Genomic DNA, 19,846 nt, shown 5'->3' with positions numbered 1-19,846 from the left:
AAATCTGAGACATGAAATTACTTATCAGAATTTAACTTGAAGATATTTTTGTAGTCTATTTACTTTTATTTTCTCAGAGCGATAAGGTACTTAAAGCTGAATTTAAACACCAAGAAATGACCTGTCACACTCATTTCATGCACCTATTTTTGGTTATTCGTGATTATTGTCATTGGGATTTTTTTAGGCTGTACTTTGAGTTGTTTTCATTTCATTAAGTTTAGATTTATATCATTTTATACAATAGAATAGAAAAATACTTTATGGCCTGGTACCACCTGCCTAAACTCTTTACTGCCTTTTCCCTAATTATTGGAATGTTTTTCTTCATCTATTACAAACTTTCTATCACTTAATTTCCCTCTACTTATTGAGATACTTCTAGACTTAGTAGGTTTGATTTTCATGCCAGCCCACTATAGATTTTTATTAAGTCTCTCCAGTATTCTCTTCATACATGGCTCTGTTGTAGTCACTAACGTCATATCAGCCATGTATGTACATTAATTAACTCCACTTCAGGCTTCCACTTCAGCCCTCTCAGTCTTTGTGGACAGAGTTCATATAAACAGGGTGCTTGCTCTTTTTCCAAATTAAAATTCCAGACTTTTTTAAAACTGATACTTTTTCCCCCCAAGACCTTAACTTTATGTACTTGTAACTTGTGTGCCTGCTGCCTACTTCATTGGTTGAGATTGTACCAACTGTGTTTATTAGAAATGTTCATTTTTATAGGCTTGTATTCAATGAACAGATGCATTATTCACAGTAAATTACGCTTTTACTGAGGAAAACGTTTCAAAACATGAAAATCACAAGGACATGAATTTCACATCAAACAAGTGTCACAAAAACTATCTATATAAAAAAATGAATGGATGGATGAATGTGTGTAGAATTCAGTCTCTTCACTCACATCTCATCCCATTAGGCTAACACAGTACGTGAGCAGTTAGTAAGATGATAGTTTTATAGCCTACCTTCCTATTTGTCATTTCACAATGCCTTTGAGCATACTGTAAAATTCTAGCATCCATTTATTTTCCATACTTTATTAAGACTTTCACAAAAATTGAAGAGTTTTCAAGGTCTGGAAAACAGTGGTTGAAAATTGCATACTTATCAAGACTTTGAAGACATGCGTAAGCACCCTGTATAAAGTCGGCTAGAAAGTAAAATGCTGAAGCCTTCCCTTGTTGTAAATAAAAAGCTATGTTTGGGAAAAGAAGCAAGAGCGCTCTCTGCTGGCGGAATGCAAAAGCTTACAGCACCGGGTATTCCCAGGCGGTCTCCCATCCAAGTACTGACCCGACCCTGCTTAGCTTCCGAGATCGGACGAGATCGGGCGTGTTCAGGGTGGTATGGCCGTAAGCGAAGAAGTAGGGGTAACACAACCATTTTATATGAGACTCCACCACATCAACAGCTATATGTGACATGTTTTATCTGTGCAAACACATACATTTCAGACAGAGCTGTTATCAGACTGCTGCCTGTACAATCACTTAATTGGTTTGTTTGTTTACATGTTAAACATGGATGTATAAAGAATGAGTGCTCTTTATTTCAATAAATACTTATAAGTTATATATATATAACTTAACATGTTAGTTCGGGTGGCACCGTATGTCTCAATCCACATCTGAATTTAAATCTGACACATGAAATTACTTATCACAATTTAACTTGAAGATATTTTTGTAGTCTATTTACTTTTATTTTCTCAGAGCAATAAGGTACTTAAAGCTGAATTTAAACACCAAGAAATGACCTGTCACACTCATTTCATGCACCTATTTTTGGTTATTCGTGATTACTGTCATTGGGATTTTTTTGGCTATACTTTGAGTTGTTTTCATTTCATTAAGTTTAGATTTATATCATTTTATACAATAGAATAGAAAAATACTTTATGGCCTGGTACCACCTGCCTAAACTCTTTACTGCCTTTTCCCTAATTATTGGAATGTTTTTCTTCATCTATTACAAACTTTCTAACACTTAATTTCCCTCTAATTATTGAGATACTTCTAGACTTAGTAGGTTTGATTTTCATGCCAGCCCACTTTAGATTTTTATTAAGTCTCTCCAGTATTCTCTTCATACATGGCTCTGTTGTAGTCACTAACGTCATATCAGCCATGTATGTACATTAATTAACTCCACTTCAGGCTTCCACTTCAGCCCTCTCAGTCTTTGTGGACAGAGTTCATATAAACAGGGTGCTTGCTCTTTTTCCAAATTAAAATTCCAGACTTTTTTAAAACTGATACTTTTTCCCCCCAAGACCTTAACTTTATGTACTTGTAACTTGTGTGCCTACTGCCTACTTCATTGGTTGAGATTGTACCAACTGTGTTTATTAGAAATGTTCATTTTTATAGGCTTGTATTCAATGAACAAATGCATTATTCACAGTAAATTACGCTTTTACTGAGGAAAACGTTTCAAAACATGAAAATCACAAGTACATGAATTTCACATCAAACAAGTGTCACAAAAACTATCTATATAAAAAAATGAATGGATGGATGAATGTGTGTAGAATTCAGTCTCTTCACTCACATCTCATCCCATTAGGCTAATACAGTACGTGAGCAGTTAGTAAGATGATAGTTTTATAGCCTACCTTCCTATTTGTCATTTCACAATGCCTTTGAGCATACTGTAAAATTCTAGCATCCATTTATTTTCCATACTTTATTAAGACTTTCACAAAAATTGAAGAGTTTTCAAGGTCTGGAAAACAGTGGTTGAAAATTGCATACTTATCAAGACTTTGAAGACATGCGTAAGCACCCTGTATAAAGTGGGCTAGAAAGTAAAATGCTGAAGCCTTCCCTTGTTGTAAATGAAAAGCTATGTTTGGGAAAAGAAGCAAGAGCGCTCTCTGCTGGCGGAATGCAAAAGCTTACAGCACCGGGTATTCCCAGGCGGTCTCCCATCCAAGTACTGACCCGGCCCGACCCTGCTTAGCTTCCGAGATCGGACGAGATCGGGCGTGTTCAGGGTGGTATGGCCGTAAGCGAAGAAGCAGGGGTAACACAAGCGTTTTATATGAGACTCCACCACATCAACAGCTATATGTGACATGTTTTATCTGTGCAAACACTTACATTTCAGACAGAGCTGTTATCAGACTGCTGCCTGTATAATCACTTAATTGGTTTGTTTGTTTACATGTTAAATATCGCTGTATAAAGAATGAGTGCTCTTTATTTCAATAAATACTTATAAGTTATATATATATAACTTAACATGTTAGTTGGGGTGGCACCGTATGTCTCAATCCACATCTGAATTTAAATCTGAGACATGAAATTACTTATCAGAATTTAACTTGAAGATATTTTTGTAGTCTATTTACTTTTATTTTCTCAGAGCGATAAGGTACTTAAAGCTGAATTTAAACACCAAGAAATGACCTGTCACACTCATTTCATGCACCTATTTTTGGTTATTCGTGATTATTGTCATTGGGATTTTTTTAGGCTGTACTTTGAGTTGTTTTCATTTCATTAAGTTTAGATTTATATCATTTTATACAATAGAATAGAAAAATACTTTATGGCCTGGTACCACCTGCCTAAACTCTTTACTGCCTTTTCCCTAATTATTGGAATGTTTTTCTTCATCTATTACAAACTTTCTATCACTTAATTTCCCTCTACTTATTGAGATACTTCTAGACTTAGTAGGTTTGATTTTCATGCCAGCCCACTTTAGATTTTTATTAAGTCTCTCCAGTATTCTCTTCATACATGGCTCTGTTGTAGTCACTAACGTCATATCAGCCATGTATGTACATTAATTAACTCCACTTCAGGCTTCCACTTCAGCCCTCTCAGTCTTTGTGGACAGAGTTCATATAAACAGGGTGCTTGCTCTTTTTCCAAATTAAAATTCCAGACTTTTTTAAAACTGATACTTTTTCCCCCCAAGACCTTAACTTTATGTACTTGTAACTTGTGTGCCTGCTGCCTACTTCATTGGTTGAGATTGTACCAACTGTGTTTATTAGAAATGTTCATTTTTATAGGCTTGTATTCAATGAACAGATGCATTATTCACAGTAAATTACGCTTTTACTGAGGAAAACGTTTCAAAACATGAAAATCACAAGTACATGAATTTCACATCAAACAAGTGTCACAAAAACTATCTATATAAAAAAATGAATGGATGGATGAATGTGTGTAGAATTCAGTCTCTTCACTCACATCTCATCCCATTAGGCTAATACAGTACGTGAGCAGTTAGTAAGATGATAGTTTTATAGCCTACCTTCCTATTTGTCATTTCACAATGCCTTTGAGCATACTGTAAAATTCTAGCATCCATTTATTTTCCATACTTTATTAAGACTTTGACAGAAAATTGAAGAGTTTTCAAGGTGTGGAAAACAGTGGTTGAAAATTGCATACTTATCAAGACTTTGAAGACATGCGTAAGCACCCTGTATAAAGTGGGCTAGAAAGTAAAATGCTGAAGCCTTCCCTTGTTGTAAATGAAAAGCTATGTTTGGGAAAAGAAGCAAGAGCGCTCTCTGCTGGCGGAATGCAAAAGCTTACAGCACCGGGTATTCCCAGGCGGTCTCCCATCCAAGTACTGACCCGGCCCGACCCTGCTTAGCTTCCGAGATCGGACGAGATCGGGCGTGTTCAGGGTGGTATGGCCGTAAGCGAAGAAGTAGGGGTAACACAACCGCTTTATATGAGACTCCACCACATCAACAGCTATATGTGACATGTTTTATCTGTGCAAACACATACATTTCAGACAGAGCTGTTATCAGACTGCTGCCTGTACAATCACTTAATTGGTTTGTTTGTTTACATGTTAAATATCGATGTATAAAGAATGAGTGCTCTTTATTTCAATAAATACTTATAAGTTATATATATACGGTATAACTTAACATGTTAGTTCGGGTGGCACCGTATGTCTCAATCCACATCTGAATTTAAATCTGAGACATGAAATTACTTATCAGAATTTAACTTGAAGATATTTTTGTAGTCTATTTACTTTTATTTTCTCAGAGCGATAAGGTACTTAAAGCTGAATTTAAACACCAAGAAATGACCTGTCAAACTCATTTCATGCACCTATTTTTTTGTTATTCGTGATTATTGTCATTGGGATTTTTTTTTAGGCTATACTTTGAGTTGTTTTCATTTCATTAAGTTTAGATTTATATCATTTTATACAATAGAATAGAAAAATACTTTATGGCCTGGTACCACCTGCCTAAACTCTTTACTGCCTTTTCCCTAATTATTGGAATGTTTTTCTTCATCTATTACAAACTTTCTATCACTTAATTTCCCTCTACTTATTGAGATACTTCTAGACTTAGTAGGTTTGATTTTCATGCCAGCCCACTATAGATTTTTATTAAGTCTCTCCAGTATTCTCTTCATACATGGCTCTGTTGTAGTCACTAACGTCATATCAGCCATGTATGTACATTAATTAACTCCACTTCAGGCTTCCACTTCAGCCCTCTCAGTCTTTGTGGACAGAGTTCATATAAACAGGGTGCTTGCTCTTTTTCCAAATTAAAATTCCAGACTTTTTTAAAACTGATACTTTTTCCCCCCAAGACCTTAACTTTATGTACTTGTAACTTGTGTGCCTGCTGCCTACTTCATTGGTTGAGATTGTACCAACTGTGTTTATTAGAAATGTTCATTTTTATAGGCTTGTATTCAATGAACAGATGCATTATTCACAGTAAATTACGCTTTTACTGAGGAAAACGTTTCAAAACATGAAAATCACAAGTACATGAATTTCACATCAAACAAGTGTCACAAAAACTATCTATATAAAAAAATGAATGGATGGATGAATGTGTGTAGAATTCAGTCTCTTCACTCACATCTCATCCCATTAGGCTAACACAGTACGTGAGCAGTTGGTAAGATGATAGTTTTATAGCCTACCTTCCTATTTGTCATTTCACAATGCCTTTGAGCATACTGTAAAATTCTAGCATCCATTTATTTTCCATACTTTATTAAGACTTTCACAAAAATTGAAGAGTTTTCAAGGTCTGGAAAACAGTGGTTGAAAATTGCATACTTATCAAGACTTTGAAGACATGCGTAAGCACCCTGTATAAAGTCGGCTAGAAAGTAAAATGCTGAAGCCTTCCCTTGTTGTAAATAAAAAGCTATGTTTGGGAAAAGAAGCAAGAGCGCTCTCTGCTGGCGGAATGCAAAAGCTTACAGCACCGGGTATTCCCAGGCGGTCTCCCATCCAAGTACTGACCCGACCCTGCTTAGCTTCCGAGATCGGACGAGATCGGGCGTGTTCAGGGTGGTATGGCCGTAAGCGAAGAAGTAGGGGTAACACAACCATTTTATATGAGACTCCACCACATCAACAGCTATATGTGACATGTTTTATCTGTGCAAACACATACATTTCAGACAGAGCTGTTATCAGACTGCTGCCTGTACAATCACTTAATTGGTTTGTTTGTTTACATGTTAAACATGGATGTATAAAGAATGAGTGCTCTTTATTTCAATAAATACTTATAAGTTATATATATACGGTATAACTTAACATGTTAATTCGGGTGGCACCGTATGTCTCAATCCACATCTGAATTTAAATCTGAGACATGAAATTACTTATCACAATTTAACTTGAAGATATTTTTGTAGTCTATTTACTTTTATTTTCTCAGAGCAATAAGGTACTTAAAGCTGAATTTAAACACCAAGAAATGACCTGTCACACTCATTTCATGCACCTATTTTTGGTTATTCGTGATTACTGTCATTGGGATTTTTTTAGGCTATACTTTGAGTTGTTTTCATTTCATTAAGTTTAGATTTATATCATTTTATACAATAGAATAGAAAAATACTTTATGGCCTGGTACCACCTGCCTAAACTCTTTACTGCCTTTTCCCTAATTATTGGAATGTTTTTCTTCATCTATTACAAACTTTCTAACACTTAATTTCCCTCTAATTATTGAGATACTTCTAGACTTAGTAGGTTTGATTTTCATGCCAGCCCACTTTAGATTTTTATTAAGTCTCTCCAGTATTCTCTTCATACATGGCTCTGTTGTAGTCACTAACGTCATATCAGCCATGTATGTACATTAATTAACTCCACTTCAGGCTTCCACTTCAGCCCTCTCAGTCTTTGTGGACAGAGTTCATATAAACAGGGTGCTTGCTCTTTTTCCAAATTAAAATTCCAGACTTTTTTAAAACTGATACTTTTTCCCCCCAAGACCTTAACTTTATGTACTTGTAACTTGTGTGCCTACTGCCTACTTCATTGGTTGAGATTGTACCAACTGTGTTTATTAGAAATGTTCATTTTTATAGGCTTGTATTCAATGAACAAATGCATTATTCACAGTAAATTACGCTTTTACTGAGGAAAACGTTTCAAAACATGAAAATCACAAGTACATGAATTTCACATCAAACAAGTGTCACAAAAACTATCTATATAAAAAAATGAATGGATGGATGAATGTGTGTAGAATTCAGTCTCTTCACTCACATCTCATCCCATTAGGCTAATACAGTACGTGAGCAGTTAGTAAGATGATAGTTTTATAGCCTACCTTCCTATTTGTCATTTCACAATGCCTTTGAGCATACTGTAAAATTCTAGCATCCATTTATTTTCCATACTTTATTAAGACTTTCACAAAAATTGAAGAGTTTTCAAGGTCTGGAAAACAGTGGTTGAAAATTGCATACTTATCAAGACTTTGAAGACATGCGTAAGCACCCTGTATAAAGTGGGCTAGAAAGTAAAATGCTGAAGCCTTCCCTTGTTGTAAATGAAAAGCTATGTTTGGGAAAAGAAGCAAGAGCGCTCTCTGCTGGCGGAATGCAAAAGCTTACAGCACCGGGTATTCCCAGGCGGTCTCCCATCCAAGTACTGACCCGGCCCGACCCTGCTTAGCTTCCGAGATCGGACGAGATCGGGCGTGTTCAGGGTGGTATGGCCGTAAGCGAAGAAGCAGGGGTAACACAAGCGTTTTATATGAGACTCCACCACATCAACAGCTATATGTGACATGTTTTATCTGTGCAAACACTTACATTTCAGACAGAGCTGTTATCAGACTGCTGCCTGTATAATCACTTAATTGGTTTGTTTGTTTACATGTTAAATATCGCTGTATAAAGAATGAGTGCTCTTTATTTCAATAAATACTTATAAGTTATATAACTTAACATGTTAGTTCGGGTGGCACCGTATGTCTCAATCCACATCTGAATTTAAATCTGAGACATGAAATTACTTATCAGAATTTAACTTGAAGATATTTTTGTAGTCTATTTACTTTTTTTTTCTCAGAGCAATAAGGTACTTAAAATCAAATCAAAATCAAATCAAATTTATTTATATAGCACATTTCATGTACAAACAGTTCAAAGTGCTTTACATAAAATAAAAGCATTGCAGCAGGGAGTGCAAGAAGCATTAAAAATACATAAAAGAATATAAAAAGAAACAAATAAAATCATTTAAATGAATTTAAAAACAGGCAACAGTCTAGATAAGTTAAAAGATATTTCATGCATAGACACATGAGAACAGAAATGTCTTTAACCTGGATTTAAAAATGTCTACATTTGCTGAAAGTTTAATCTCCACTGGCAGTTTGTTCCACTTGTTAGCAGCATAACAGCTAAATGCTGCTTCTCCATGTTTAGTCTGGACTCTGGACTGAACCAGCTGACCTGAGTCCTTGGATCTAAGAGCTCTGCTGGGTTTATATTCTCTGAACATATCACAGATGTATTTTGGGCCTAAACCGTTCTGGGATTTGTAAACCATCAGCAGGCTTTTAAAATCTATTCTGTGACTGACTGGAAGCCAGTGTAAAGATATTAAAACTGGTGTGATGTGTTCAGATCTCTCAGTCCGGGTTAAAACTCTAGCAGCAGCGTTCTGGATGAGCTGCAGATGTTTAATGCTCTTTTTGGGAAGTCCAGTTAAAAGAGCATTACAGTAATCGAGTCTACTGGAGATGAATGCATGGATGAGTTTCTCCTGGTCTTTTTGGGAGAGGAAACCTTTAATTCTGTTGATGTTTCTGAGGTGGTAAAAAGCTGCCTTGGTGACAGCTTTGATGTGGCTGCTGAAAGTCAGATCTGAGTCTATCAACACTCCGAGGTTACGAACCTGGTCAGTGATTGTAAGGTTCCGAGTCTCAAGATATGTACCAACGCTGACCCTCTTCTCTTTGCTACCAAACAGAATGATCTCAGTTTTGTCTTCATTTAATTGTAGAAAATTCTCTCTCATCCAGGTGTTTACTTCCTCCAGACACTGACACAGTACGTCTGCTGGGCTGCAGTCGTCCGGTGACAGAGACACATAAAGTTGTGTATCGTCTGCATAACTGTGATAATTGATGTTAAAGTTCTGCAATATCTGACCCAAAGGGAGCATATACAAGTTAAACAGAAGAGGTCCAAGAATTGACCCCTGGGGGACTCCACAAGTCATGGCCACTCGCTCAGATTCATAGCTGCCAATTGTAACAAAATAACTCCGGCCTTCTAAGTAGGACCTGAACCAGTTAAGGACCGCTCCAGAAAGTCCAACCCAGTTTTCCAGCCTGTGCAACAGGATTCTGTGATCTACAGTATCAAACGCAGCGCTGAGGTCCAACAGGACCAGGACTGAAACAAAGCTGAATTTAAACACCAAGAAATGACCTGTCACACTCATTTCATGCACCTATTTTTGGTTATTCGTGATTACTGTCATTGGGATTTTTTTAGGCTGTACTTTGAGTTGTTTTCATTTCATTAAGTTTAGATTTATATCATTTTATACAATAGAATAGAAAAATACTTTATGGCCTGGTACCACCTGCCTAAACTCTTTACTGCCTTTTCCCTAATTATTGGAATGTTTTTCTTCATCTATTACAAACTTTCTAACACTTAATTTCCCTCTACTTATTGAGATACTTCTAGACTTAGTAGGTTTGATTTTCATGCCAGCCCACTATAGATTTTTATTAAGTCTCTCCAGTATTCTCTTCATACATGGCTCTGTTGTAGTCACTAACGTCATATCAGCCATGTATGTACATTAATTAACTCCACTTCAGGCTTCCACTTCAGCCCTCTCAGTCTTTGTGGACAGAGTTCATATAAACAGGGTGCTTGCTCTTTTTCCAAATTAAAATTCCAGACTTTTTTAAAACTGATACTTTTTCCCCCCAAGACCTTAACTTTATGTACTTGTAACTTGTGTGCCTGCTGCCTACTTCATTGGTTGAGATTGTACCAACTGTGTTTATTAGAAATGTTCATTTTTATAGGCTAGTATTCAATGAACAAATGCATTATTCACAGTAAATTACGCTTTTACTGAGGAAAACGTTTCAAAACATGAAAATCACAAGTACATGAATTTAACATCAAACAAGTGTCACAAAAACTATCCATATAAAAAAATGAATGGATGGATGAATGTGTGTAGAATTCAGTCTCTTCACTCACATCTCATCCCATTAGGCTAACACAGTACGTGAGCAGTTAGTAAGATGATAGTTTTATAGCCTACCTTCCTATCTGTCATTTCACAATGCCTTTGAGCGTACTGTAAAATTCTAGCATCCATTTATTTTCCATACTTTATTAAGACTTTGACAGAAAATTGAAGAGTTTTCAAGGTCTGGAAAACAGTGTTTGAAAATTGCATACTTATCAAGACTTTGAAGACATGCGTAAGCACCCTGTATAAAGTCGGCTAGAAAGTAAAATGCTGAAGCCTTCCCTTGTTGTAAATAAAGAGCTATGTTTGGGAAAAGAAGCAAGAGCGCTCTCTGCTGGCGGAATGCAAAAGCTTACAGCACCGGGTATTCCCAGGCGGTCTCCCATCCAAGTACTGACCCGGCCCGACCCTGCTTAGCTTCCGAGATCGGACGAGATCGGGCGTGTTCAGGGTGGTATGGCCGTAAGCGAAGAAGTAAGGGTAACACAACCATTTTATATGAGACTCCACCACATCAACAGCTATATGTGACATGTTTTATCTGTGCAAACACATACATTTCAGACAGAGCTGTTATCAGACTGCTGCCTGTACAATCAGTTAATTGGTTTGTTTGTTTACATGTTAAATATCGCTGTATAAAGAATGAGTGCTCTTTATTTCAATAAATACTTATAAGTTATATATATATAACTTAACATGTTAGTTCGGGTGGCACCGTATGTCTCAATCCACATCTGAATTTAAGGGAGTAGGTGGAGTAGCGGGTTTTTTCAATGACAGGGCTTCTATGATGAAAGGAAATTCACCGCCAGGACCTCTTCAGCAAGTCTCTCTTCCATAGATCTCTTCGACTGGATTCATGCTTCTTCTTCTTCTTGTAAATAGCCGGTATTTTGTCAGATTTTCAACACCTTTGGGGTCTAAACGACTACTTTCTCGCCTGAAAATGTTTCAAATGTTGCTAAAGTTATATATTTACAGAGTTTAGCCTATAGCTTAAGGGAAATCAGCTTTTCAGGCCGGCTGATTTCGGCTCGGGCAGGAGTGAAGTGCACTGTGTGTAAACGCTCTGCATGCTGTCAGATCGATCAAGTAGTCGGCGGTTTCGACCACAGCCAGTGGCTTGCGCTTGCGTCTTGCGTTGCGTCTTGCGTTGCGTCTTGCGTTACCGACTATGAACCAGGCTTAACTCCTGCCCCGTTTGTCACGAGCCTTTTTGTCGGTTAAGTGAGCCATGCCTCCTACTGATCCGTCCTGACTTGCGATCCGTCCGTTACTGCCTGAGTCTGGCGAATCATGCTGGCTCTGGGTGACTCACGGCCCGACAGCGAAAATCCTTGCTGCCGCGACTGGGCGCTCGCTCGTCAAGTCACGCGACAGAGTCGAGGCTTGGGGGGCTCCGAGTTGGCTTGGATTCGCTGCTTGCCCGTCTGACCGCTGGGTCACCCAGAGCCAGCGATTCGGCGGTCGGACGGGCAGGTGGCGAGTCCGCTCGGAGCTTTTTAAGTTTCGATTCTGTCTCGCCCAGTCGGCAGCAAGGATTGTCATCAACCCATCTGACTGCTGAAGCCTCTGTACCTCGCTACAGGCTCGGTTAGCGTGGCTTCATGCATCTTGTACAGTCGTTGAAAAATAATCATTTAGTGATATAGGGAGGGCAAGATCATTCCATGTTGTTTACTTGTAGGTCTAAACTCAGCAATGCCTCACCTAATGCTACCACATTTGTCGCTGTGTAAATGCACACACTAGCTGTTGTGTCTGGCTTTCAGATAAAATGGCATTGAATTATTACTTGACAAAAATAAATGAATGAACTTGTAGCCGTAGGCTGCTCTTTGATTTATCAAAATGAATTGATAAATGGGACAAAAAAAAGGCGAGGCGCATAGCCACTAAACGGCAGAAAGGTTTTTTTTTTTTTTTTTTAATAATAAGTGACTCAAGTGATTCAAGTGATCCGTATAGCTCGAATCCCCTCCTCGAAATGATCCAATCAGCCCGGATTGCCCAAAAGATTCGAGTTAAGCCTGATTCTTACTCGGCGCAACCTCGCTTTGACCTATTACTAGCTGGTCGCAAATGGCGCAAACGGTCACGTGACCCAAAATTCCGCCACGCCCCCCGTCGCAAGCTAAAAAATCCTCGCGCGTCGCAAGGTCGCGCACACAACTTTTTTTCTGACTTCGTGCGAGCTCAACCGGAAACAGCTGACCAAGAGAAAGGAAACATGAACACTGCAGAGACCGCGGTGACTGAGAGGGTGCGCCTCTACAAACATCTGTACGACACGTCTATGAAGTTACACTGGGACAACGTTTGACAAAGTTCGTCTTGTTGCAAAGGACGAACATTCCACCTTCTCTTCTGTTTTTGCCGCAGCCGCTTAGCTGCCCTCAAAAACTGATGCCATAGCAATGTCACGTCATTGTATTGATGCATACTTATGATTTGGTGTTTATTATAAAAAACATTACTTTGGCTTAATGATCACATGCCCCCCAAATGACTTGTACTGTTTATTTCTATTTCTGCATAATGATGATACCAATAAAGTGTGTCTTCTGTGACGACACCTCCACTCCACTAGTTGTTCCTGTCTTTAGTTGTTATTTCTTCACCAAATGGAGACATTTTTAAGTCCAGGTTAAAGACATTTCTGTTCTCATGTGTCTATGCATGAAATATCTTTTAACTTCTCTAGACTGTTGCTTGTTTTTAAATTCATTTAAATGATTTTATTTGTTTCTCTTTATTTTCTTTTATGTATTTTTAATGCTTCTTACACTCCCTGCTGCAATGCTTTTATTTTATGTAAAGCACTTTGAATTGTTTGTACATGACATGTACTATATAAATAAATTTGATTTGATTCCCTTTTGCAGGGAGAAAGGCGGAGGGCTCATCAGGCTGATTGAGCCACACATGGGAGCTTGTGTTTAAAAGCTCCTCTCTTGCCAATTGGTGTGTCTCCTGTTGTTAATGGGAGGTCCAAGTCCAGGTCCAGGTCCAGGTCCAGGTCGTCTCGAATGAGAACGTACACTTTAGATTAGTTTTCTGCTGTACAAGATAGAATATCAGATGTAGACACTGCTATGACTACAGTTCTTGTATAGGTTTGTACAAAATATAAAGTAGAAATGCATGGATAACATAAAATGCAGCATATTATCATCAGTCTAAAAGAATAATATCTGAATGAATCTTGACTGAAATACTTCATACATCACAGAATATATGTCCGTGTCACTGTAAATGCAGTGAAAATAGATACAAAATGCTCACTTTTTACTCCCAATTATCACCTGAAACCAATATCTGTTATAAACCTTCACAGTGATAGTTTTCCTTCGTTTTATCATAAAAGACAAATCCTTGAGTTGCTGATATAGCTTTTATCGCGCATGCGCAGCACCGTCTCCCACCGTATTTACGTGAAAAGATGAAGGCGAAACATTAAAGGGACAGTACTCCTTAAATCCCCGCTGCGCCTTTAACGCAAACGCTGACGTCTAAGTTTACTCGCATGCTATTGGCTTGAGGACTTCCGTATATGTTGAGCAGAGAAGCATGGCAGGAGAACCGTGGAACAGAGTAAACATTCCCTTTCCCAGTGCAGCCTCAACTGTCGATATACAGTTTTCTACACAGAGAGGTATGGATGCTGATAACCCACTGTCGCTTCGCTGATTATTATCTCGTGCTCGCTTCTGTCTGAGAATTATTTTCCTTGCTACCCACGTGCAAGTGCAGATATTTACCTGCACAATAATGTGAAATGCTAATGAGAGATATGTTTCGCAGTTGCAAATGTTAAGACCATGTCCGTGGAAATCGAGAAGGTCCTGATACTTCTACGCAGTGAGATTTTTCAGACGGAGATACGAGTTCTCTACGAGCTGCTGTACATCCTCAACAACAGCTTCAGAGGCAACAAGACCTTCAAGGGCTTACAGCAGGTGAGCAGGCTGTGCTTAGACCCTCTTCATTGTGTCTGAGTGTGTTACAGTTGATATGCTGCAGTACGACTGATGGCAAACGTGTAAGTCTTTTAGCGAGTGGCAAGAGAAAAGTTAGGAAACCCAGCCTAAGAAAATGTAGAAGTTCAAGTTGTTTTAAGTGTATGTTACATTTTTATTGTGTTTTTTTTTTTTTTATAGGTCGAACAATGCATAAACAGGCTAAAGATCATGAAGCTCGATGCAGCGCTTCAGGAGTTGGCAGATCTGTGTCCAAATAAGATTCAAAGGTATGTGGCACGGAGGATCTGCTTTATTTCTAAAAATGAATCAGACTTAAGTGAATCCTGTGAATCTTGAAATCTGAGAAATGTGCATCTTATATGTTGGTGATATATTAGTACTTTTGCTTCAGTAAAGCCTCTGAAAACTTCTTCCACTTCTGACACATCAGGATTTATAAGGAGGCAGAGTTCAGTGTTTTTGAGCTGAAAGAGACGCACATGCTTTGAATCCCTCTGTGTCACATTCAGTAGTCAGCGTTTAACCCGCTGCAGACGGCAGCCAGAGCGCTCTTAGTTTGAAGAAACAGGATTCCTGACGGATGAGATAAAGACAAAAACTACTCAGAACGGTGCCTCCAGAAGAGAGAATTGTTTTAGAAAGAAAAATAGTATCTCTTTAAACTGCCAAGTTGCCCCAGATCAGGAAGTGTTGAAAATGAAATCACATATATGGTCAGATGCATTCACGCTGTAATGGAATGTGTGCGTGTTCATGTTTTTAGAGCACTGAGCATCAAGAGGGGCCACGGTCATGTTCCGAGTCAGCCCATGCTGGAGTGGACCTGTCTCAAACTGCTGGGAGCCGCCCAGCTGCTGAGCTGCACGTTGACTCGGTGCAGCAGAGCTTTTACGTATCCCTTTTCAGCATATCAGGTTTATTATTATTCTTGAATATGTTATGAAGCGACAGATTATCTGTAATTATTTGCTCATGTGGGTATCTCTGTCAGAATTAGTTTTATTTTTTGGTTTGCCCTTAACAGATATTTGTTTCAGACTTTCAAAGCAACAGATGAAATGGGAGGAGTTTGTCATACTTAATGTGGTGATAACCAGCATGCTCAGTCGCCTGTGGTAAGAAGCAACTCAACCTTGCATGTCTGCAGTGCAAAAAAGATTTAGAAACATCTGCTTTTGAAAGGAAAGTGTCTGTGCACGTCCCATGTCTAAATTCTCCCGCATAGGCTTGACTACTGTAACAGCATGTTTACAGGTCTACCTAAAAAGTCAGTTAGACAACTGCAGCTTATTGAGAACTCTGCTGCTCGGGTCCTCACTAAGACCAAAAAAGTGGACCACATCAGTCCAGCTCTGTCTTTACACTGGCTGCCTGTCCATCAGAGGATAGACTTTAAAGTTCTGATGCTGGTCTATAAAGCTCTGATTGGTCCAGGACCAAAACACATCAGTGACCTCCTGACCCAGTATGAACCTTCCAGACCCCTCAGCTCATCTGGATCCGGTCTTCTCTCAGTTCCCAGAGTCAGAACCAGACATGGAGGAGCTGCATTCAGCTTCTATGCTCCACATGTCTGGAACAAACTCCCAGAAAGCCTCAGATCAGCTGAAACACTCAGTGTGTTTAAGTCCAGGTTGAAGACACACCTATTTTCAGCTGCATTTGAATAAAGCGCAAAACTTAATCACATTTTAACTCCTGATTTTATCTGATTTTGATCTATTGTTCTTTCTTTCTTTTTTTTAAAAATTTAAATCATGCTTTTTATTTCTACTGTTTTAATGTATCTGTAAAGCACTTTGAGTCACCTTGTTGTTGAATTGTGCTATACAAATAAACTTGCCTTGCATTTGTATTCTACCAGGGTGATTTTCCGTGGTATGCTGGTCAGTCTCTCCACTCTGTACCTTCGGCTCCTGGAGCTCCTCAGAGATGTGGCCCACGCCCAGCCCATGCCCTACCTTACTGACATCTCTCTACCAGCAAATATAGCTCAGTTCCTGGGTCCTTATGCATTCATACTGAAGAAACACCCAGCACATGATCCCACTGCCAAACACCAGAAGGTGAAAAGGGATAGAAGGAGGAAAGCTTCAGTTAAAGTTATCAACAAGAAAGAACAGAAATGGAAGATGAAAGAAGACCTGGGTGTCTCTGTAGAGAGAAGTATGGAATCTCCTGATAACTTTTTTCTGTTTCTATGACATCCGCTCCTCACTAGTCAAATATAACCAGTAGACCAGAAAGAAAATCTGTATAACAGAAAGAAATCTCTGCCATAGTTCAGTCTTATATATTTTTTTTTTATAAAATCTTTAAAATGGCATACAGGACTACATGTATATTGTATTGCTGATAAACATCTGTTTCAGGTCTTCCTATTGAGGCTGATGTCAAACCTCTTTTCAAAATTGTCAAGAAGGTGCGTGAGCAAACAGAAATCCTTCATCATTTATCCTTATATTTAAAAAAAAAAAAAAATACCACCGTTTAACTAATAATTGTCTCGTATTGGTACCCAAGGTGAAATCTATCCCAGAAGAATCGCACAAGAGTCACAAGAAACAAAAGTTCAAGAAACAAGTGAGAGAAGCTCAAACGTTCGCAAACATGTCAGCCCATCTAGAGGAAAGGATCGTGTGGTGCAGATCCCAGAGGATGAGAAAGGAGAAACGCCTCCTGAGCTTTCTGCGTTTAAAGTGCCAGAAGATGAAAAACCTGGAGACGGCAGGGTACAAGTAAGAGCATTTCAGAATATAAAGTCGTTGGAGTTGCAATACTTGCTGGGCACGCTCATACAATCTGTCCTTGTGCTCAGCGTCCGGAGGAAGTTGCAGTCCTTCAGACGGGAAGTTTGCTCGGTCTCATCTCCTGAAGGATCAGTGCCAAAGACTTTTCTTTCCCCTGTTGCTACGAGGAGAAAAGCTCGCCTGAGGAGTCGCGTGCAGTCACTCAGGAGACGGATGGTGTCTTCTAGAGTCAGGACTGGTGTGAAAAGGAGAGGACCGGTGGGAAAACAGAAGGAGACTGAGCTGTCAGCAGCTGGAGTTTTAACGGATGACCAGCAAAGAAAAGCTGCACATAACGTGACTCCTCAGATGTCTGATTTTGACACCCATGATGACATAGATGATATATTTGCCTCTGTGGGTTTGTGATGCAGCATACTACCATACGCCTCTCTAACATATCGGCTGCAACTTATAGTCAGAAAGCTGTTCTTCGTTGTAATTCGGCCGTCAAACAGAGGGGGCTCAGCCCTGCATCGCTGTGTGCTTAAATGCATCAAAACGGCATAGTGAGAGTGGCGAGTTCCGTGATGTCTGCTTGATGTATGTAAGCAGTCCTGTTACGCCTCTGTTACTACCCCCCTTGCAGGCTCAGTCAACCTGTCAACTGCAACTGTGGTCTTTAAACGTGAGCGTAAAAAAGACACCAGACTGCTTGTGTCGACTTATTTTGGAAACCGACAGTAATACTAAACATCATGAAATTTAACAAAGGCAGTATTAAGTTTGGATTGACTCACCTCTGTATACCAACTTTGTTACAAAAACGTTTTAACAATATTATTGATACCATCTGTAAATTGAGTGTTGCCATGGTAACTTTAAGGCTTACTTTAAGTTCAGACTTTATCTATCACGCCACAAAGGTAAGGGATAGGAATTTCTAAACTGTAAATGTTCTGATCTTGGCAAGTTTTCCAAATTGTCACGGTGAGACGTGTATGTTCAGGCCATCTGCGTTTGAAAAATGCGACAGTTTTCCCAAAGTAGCCATTTGTTTGAAGTCTTTGAACAAGAAAGGAATCCTTTAATGGTCAGCTTTGATGAGTATGGATGATTCTGACGCATCTGATAACCAAACACACTAAATGAAATAACATTTTTACTGGTAAACGTGTCTTGTTCTACTATTTTTAACAAAGCACCATATAGCATATTTCTCTCTTGTCTATAATGAAATGGAAGTTAATGAGCCAGTATGAAAGTCTTTTCAAATAAACTGACACCAAATAAGCTTCCTCTCTGGTATTTCTGACACTACCAAGCACCCCCCCATGACCCGGAGTTGGATTAAGCAGGTATAGAAAATGGATGGATGGTTAATGATTAGTTCTAGAGTGCTGATTGATCTTTAGGAATGTAGAGCAATTCCCTCAACCTTGTTCATTGGCAGATGTGGCACAATGCAGGGTTGATGTCGTTCATTTTCTGTGGCGTGGAATTATTTCCTACAGAGACGGAGTGGTTCATTTGCCTGCAGTGGCACGTGTTGATAGACATCATGGACTCAGCTCTAGGCCTTTTTGGTATGTGCCACTATTTCGAAAGCATGAATGCATCTGACAACAGTCAATACCAACTGTGACTGCTCAGAGGCACATTTACTCATGCATATAAGTTAAAGAGCTATTATTAAACTGATGGTATTTTTGCTTTCCATTATTTCATTATATCATTCATTGTCACAGAGTTCCTGATTCTGGTGCTGAAGGTATTACGTAAACATGTCAGTACACCATACTGAATGATTAAAAATATTTTGAACAAGTAAAGTACTTCCCATGTATTGGATGTCAGTCCAATTACTGCTGCAGCTTCCTGCTTGTTTATGTACCTTAACAGCTCGCATTATTCTTTTTAAATCGTAAAGCGTAAGCATTTTTTGCTGTCTCATCTCAGTGCCTCTCTGTCTACATCTGTCAGCCAAGGCACATTTGGTAGCATTCTTAATAGGCAGTCCCTCATGGACACATGGTTGAGTTCAGTCCTGGAACTGTATGTATTTTTGTAGGCTGTTCTCCAGAGAATTGGGTAATGCAGTATGTAGAGTTTGAGCATCATATGGCCTAAAGCGAGAGATGAAATGTACCACTCTGTACTCCCGATACAGTGTTCAATTTTGTTTTCTCCATCCCTCCTTATAGTAGTACCAGAATGGGAGCAGAGAACAGATTGTGTTCCAAGGCCCAGCCTTTTTTCAATTTCTTTTTTCTTAATAATGAATGAAATCGATACAGCCAGTGAAGCAAATCACAAGAGCAATTTACAACTCTGCCTCACCTGTAATCTACAGCATGAAATAGCACGGTTTGTGTGTTTCAAACTATAGATGTGGGAGGGTGTGGCTCTTTTTTTTGTATTGTATTGTATTCACAACAAGCTACAGTATAAATGACTCATGATTTGATAGATAAACATTCCCTTTGTTCATTTTGTGAGTGATTAAGTGAAGAGAGAAGATTTGTGTGAGAGGTAATAAAGTGACTGGACCGTATAGGACTGATGCGCCACTCCCCAGTTGAAAATGCAGAAAAAGTAGAGTTTAATATGGAGGGTCTGTAG

At 38.9% G+C, this 19,846-nt stretch overlaps 1 protein-coding gene and 6 non-coding genes across 7 annotated transcripts; 1 reads left to right on the top strand and 6 right to left on the bottom strand.

Moving 5' to 3' along the window:
• Positions 1–1,259: 1,259 nt before the first annotated feature.
• LOC142397083 (5S ribosomal RNA) lies at positions 1,260–1,373 on the bottom strand. The gene has a single exon (XR_012772650.1). It is a non-coding gene; the product is annotated as a 5S ribosomal RNA (ribosomal RNA).
• A 1,535-nt stretch (positions 1,374–2,908) lies between these two features.
• Positions 2,909–3,027, bottom strand: LOC142397043 (5S ribosomal RNA). Its single transcript, XR_012772612.1, has one exon. It is a non-coding gene; the product is annotated as a 5S ribosomal RNA (ribosomal RNA).
• Positions 3,028–4,564: 1,537 nt separating this feature from the next.
• Positions 4,565–4,683, bottom strand: LOC142397042 (5S ribosomal RNA). The gene has a single exon (XR_012772611.1). It is a non-coding gene; the product is annotated as a 5S ribosomal RNA (ribosomal RNA).
• Positions 4,684–6,227: 1,544 nt separating this feature from the next.
• LOC142397082 (5S ribosomal RNA) lies at positions 6,228–6,341 on the bottom strand. Its single transcript, XR_012772649.1, has one exon. It is a non-coding gene; the product is annotated as a 5S ribosomal RNA (ribosomal RNA).
• A 1,541-nt stretch (positions 6,342–7,882) lies between these two features.
• Positions 7,883–8,001, bottom strand: LOC142397041 (5S ribosomal RNA). The gene has a single exon (XR_012772610.1). It is a non-coding gene; the product is annotated as a 5S ribosomal RNA (ribosomal RNA).
• Positions 8,002–10,858: 2,857 nt separating this feature from the next.
• Positions 10,859–10,977, bottom strand: LOC142397040 (5S ribosomal RNA). The gene has a single exon (XR_012772609.1). It is a non-coding gene; the product is annotated as a 5S ribosomal RNA (ribosomal RNA).
• Positions 10,978–14,040: 3,063 nt separating this feature from the next.
• On the top strand, positions 14,041–18,517 carry rmp64 (ribonuclease MRP subunit p64). The gene is made up of 9 exons (XM_075478817.1): positions 14,041–14,167; positions 14,317–14,471; positions 14,673–14,761; positions 15,259–15,387; positions 15,533–15,610; positions 16,360–16,661; positions 16,868–16,917; positions 17,019–17,233; positions 17,314–18,517. The coding sequence occupies exons 1-9, from the start codon at positions 14,083–14,085 to the stop codon at positions 17,651–17,653; spliced, it is 1,443 nt and encodes a 480-aa protein (XP_075334932.1). The 5' UTR covers positions 14,041–14,082; the 3' UTR covers positions 17,654–18,517.
• Positions 18,518–19,846: the final 1,329 nt, after the last annotated feature.

This window comes from Odontesthes bonariensis, chromosome 12 (genome assembly GCF_027942865.1).
Source record: "Odontesthes bonariensis isolate fOdoBon6 chromosome 12, fOdoBon6.hap1, whole genome shotgun sequence".
NCBI lineage: Eukaryota > Metazoa > Chordata > Actinopteri > Atheriniformes > Atherinopsidae > Odontesthes > Odontesthes bonariensis.
The sequence above is the reverse complement of the archived record's forward strand: the minus strand, read 5'-3'. Positions and strand labels throughout refer to the sequence as shown.

What these genes read in the sequence shown, in the direction of transcription:
- rmp64 (XM_075478817.1), top strand. Translation starts at nt 14,083, where the DNA reads ATGGCAGGAGAACCGTGGAACAGAGTAAACATTCCCTTTCCCAGTGCA. An exon ending in CCTTCAAGGGCTTACAGCAG is followed by an intron (nt 14,472 to 14,672) that starts GTGAGCAGGCTG and finishes TTTTTTTTATAG; the next exon opens with GTCGAACAATGCATAAACAG. An exon ending in GGGTGTCTCTGTAGAGAGAA is followed by an intron (nt 16,662 to 16,867) that starts GTATGGAATCTC and finishes CATCTGTTTCAG; the next exon opens with GTCTTCCTATTGAGGCTGAT.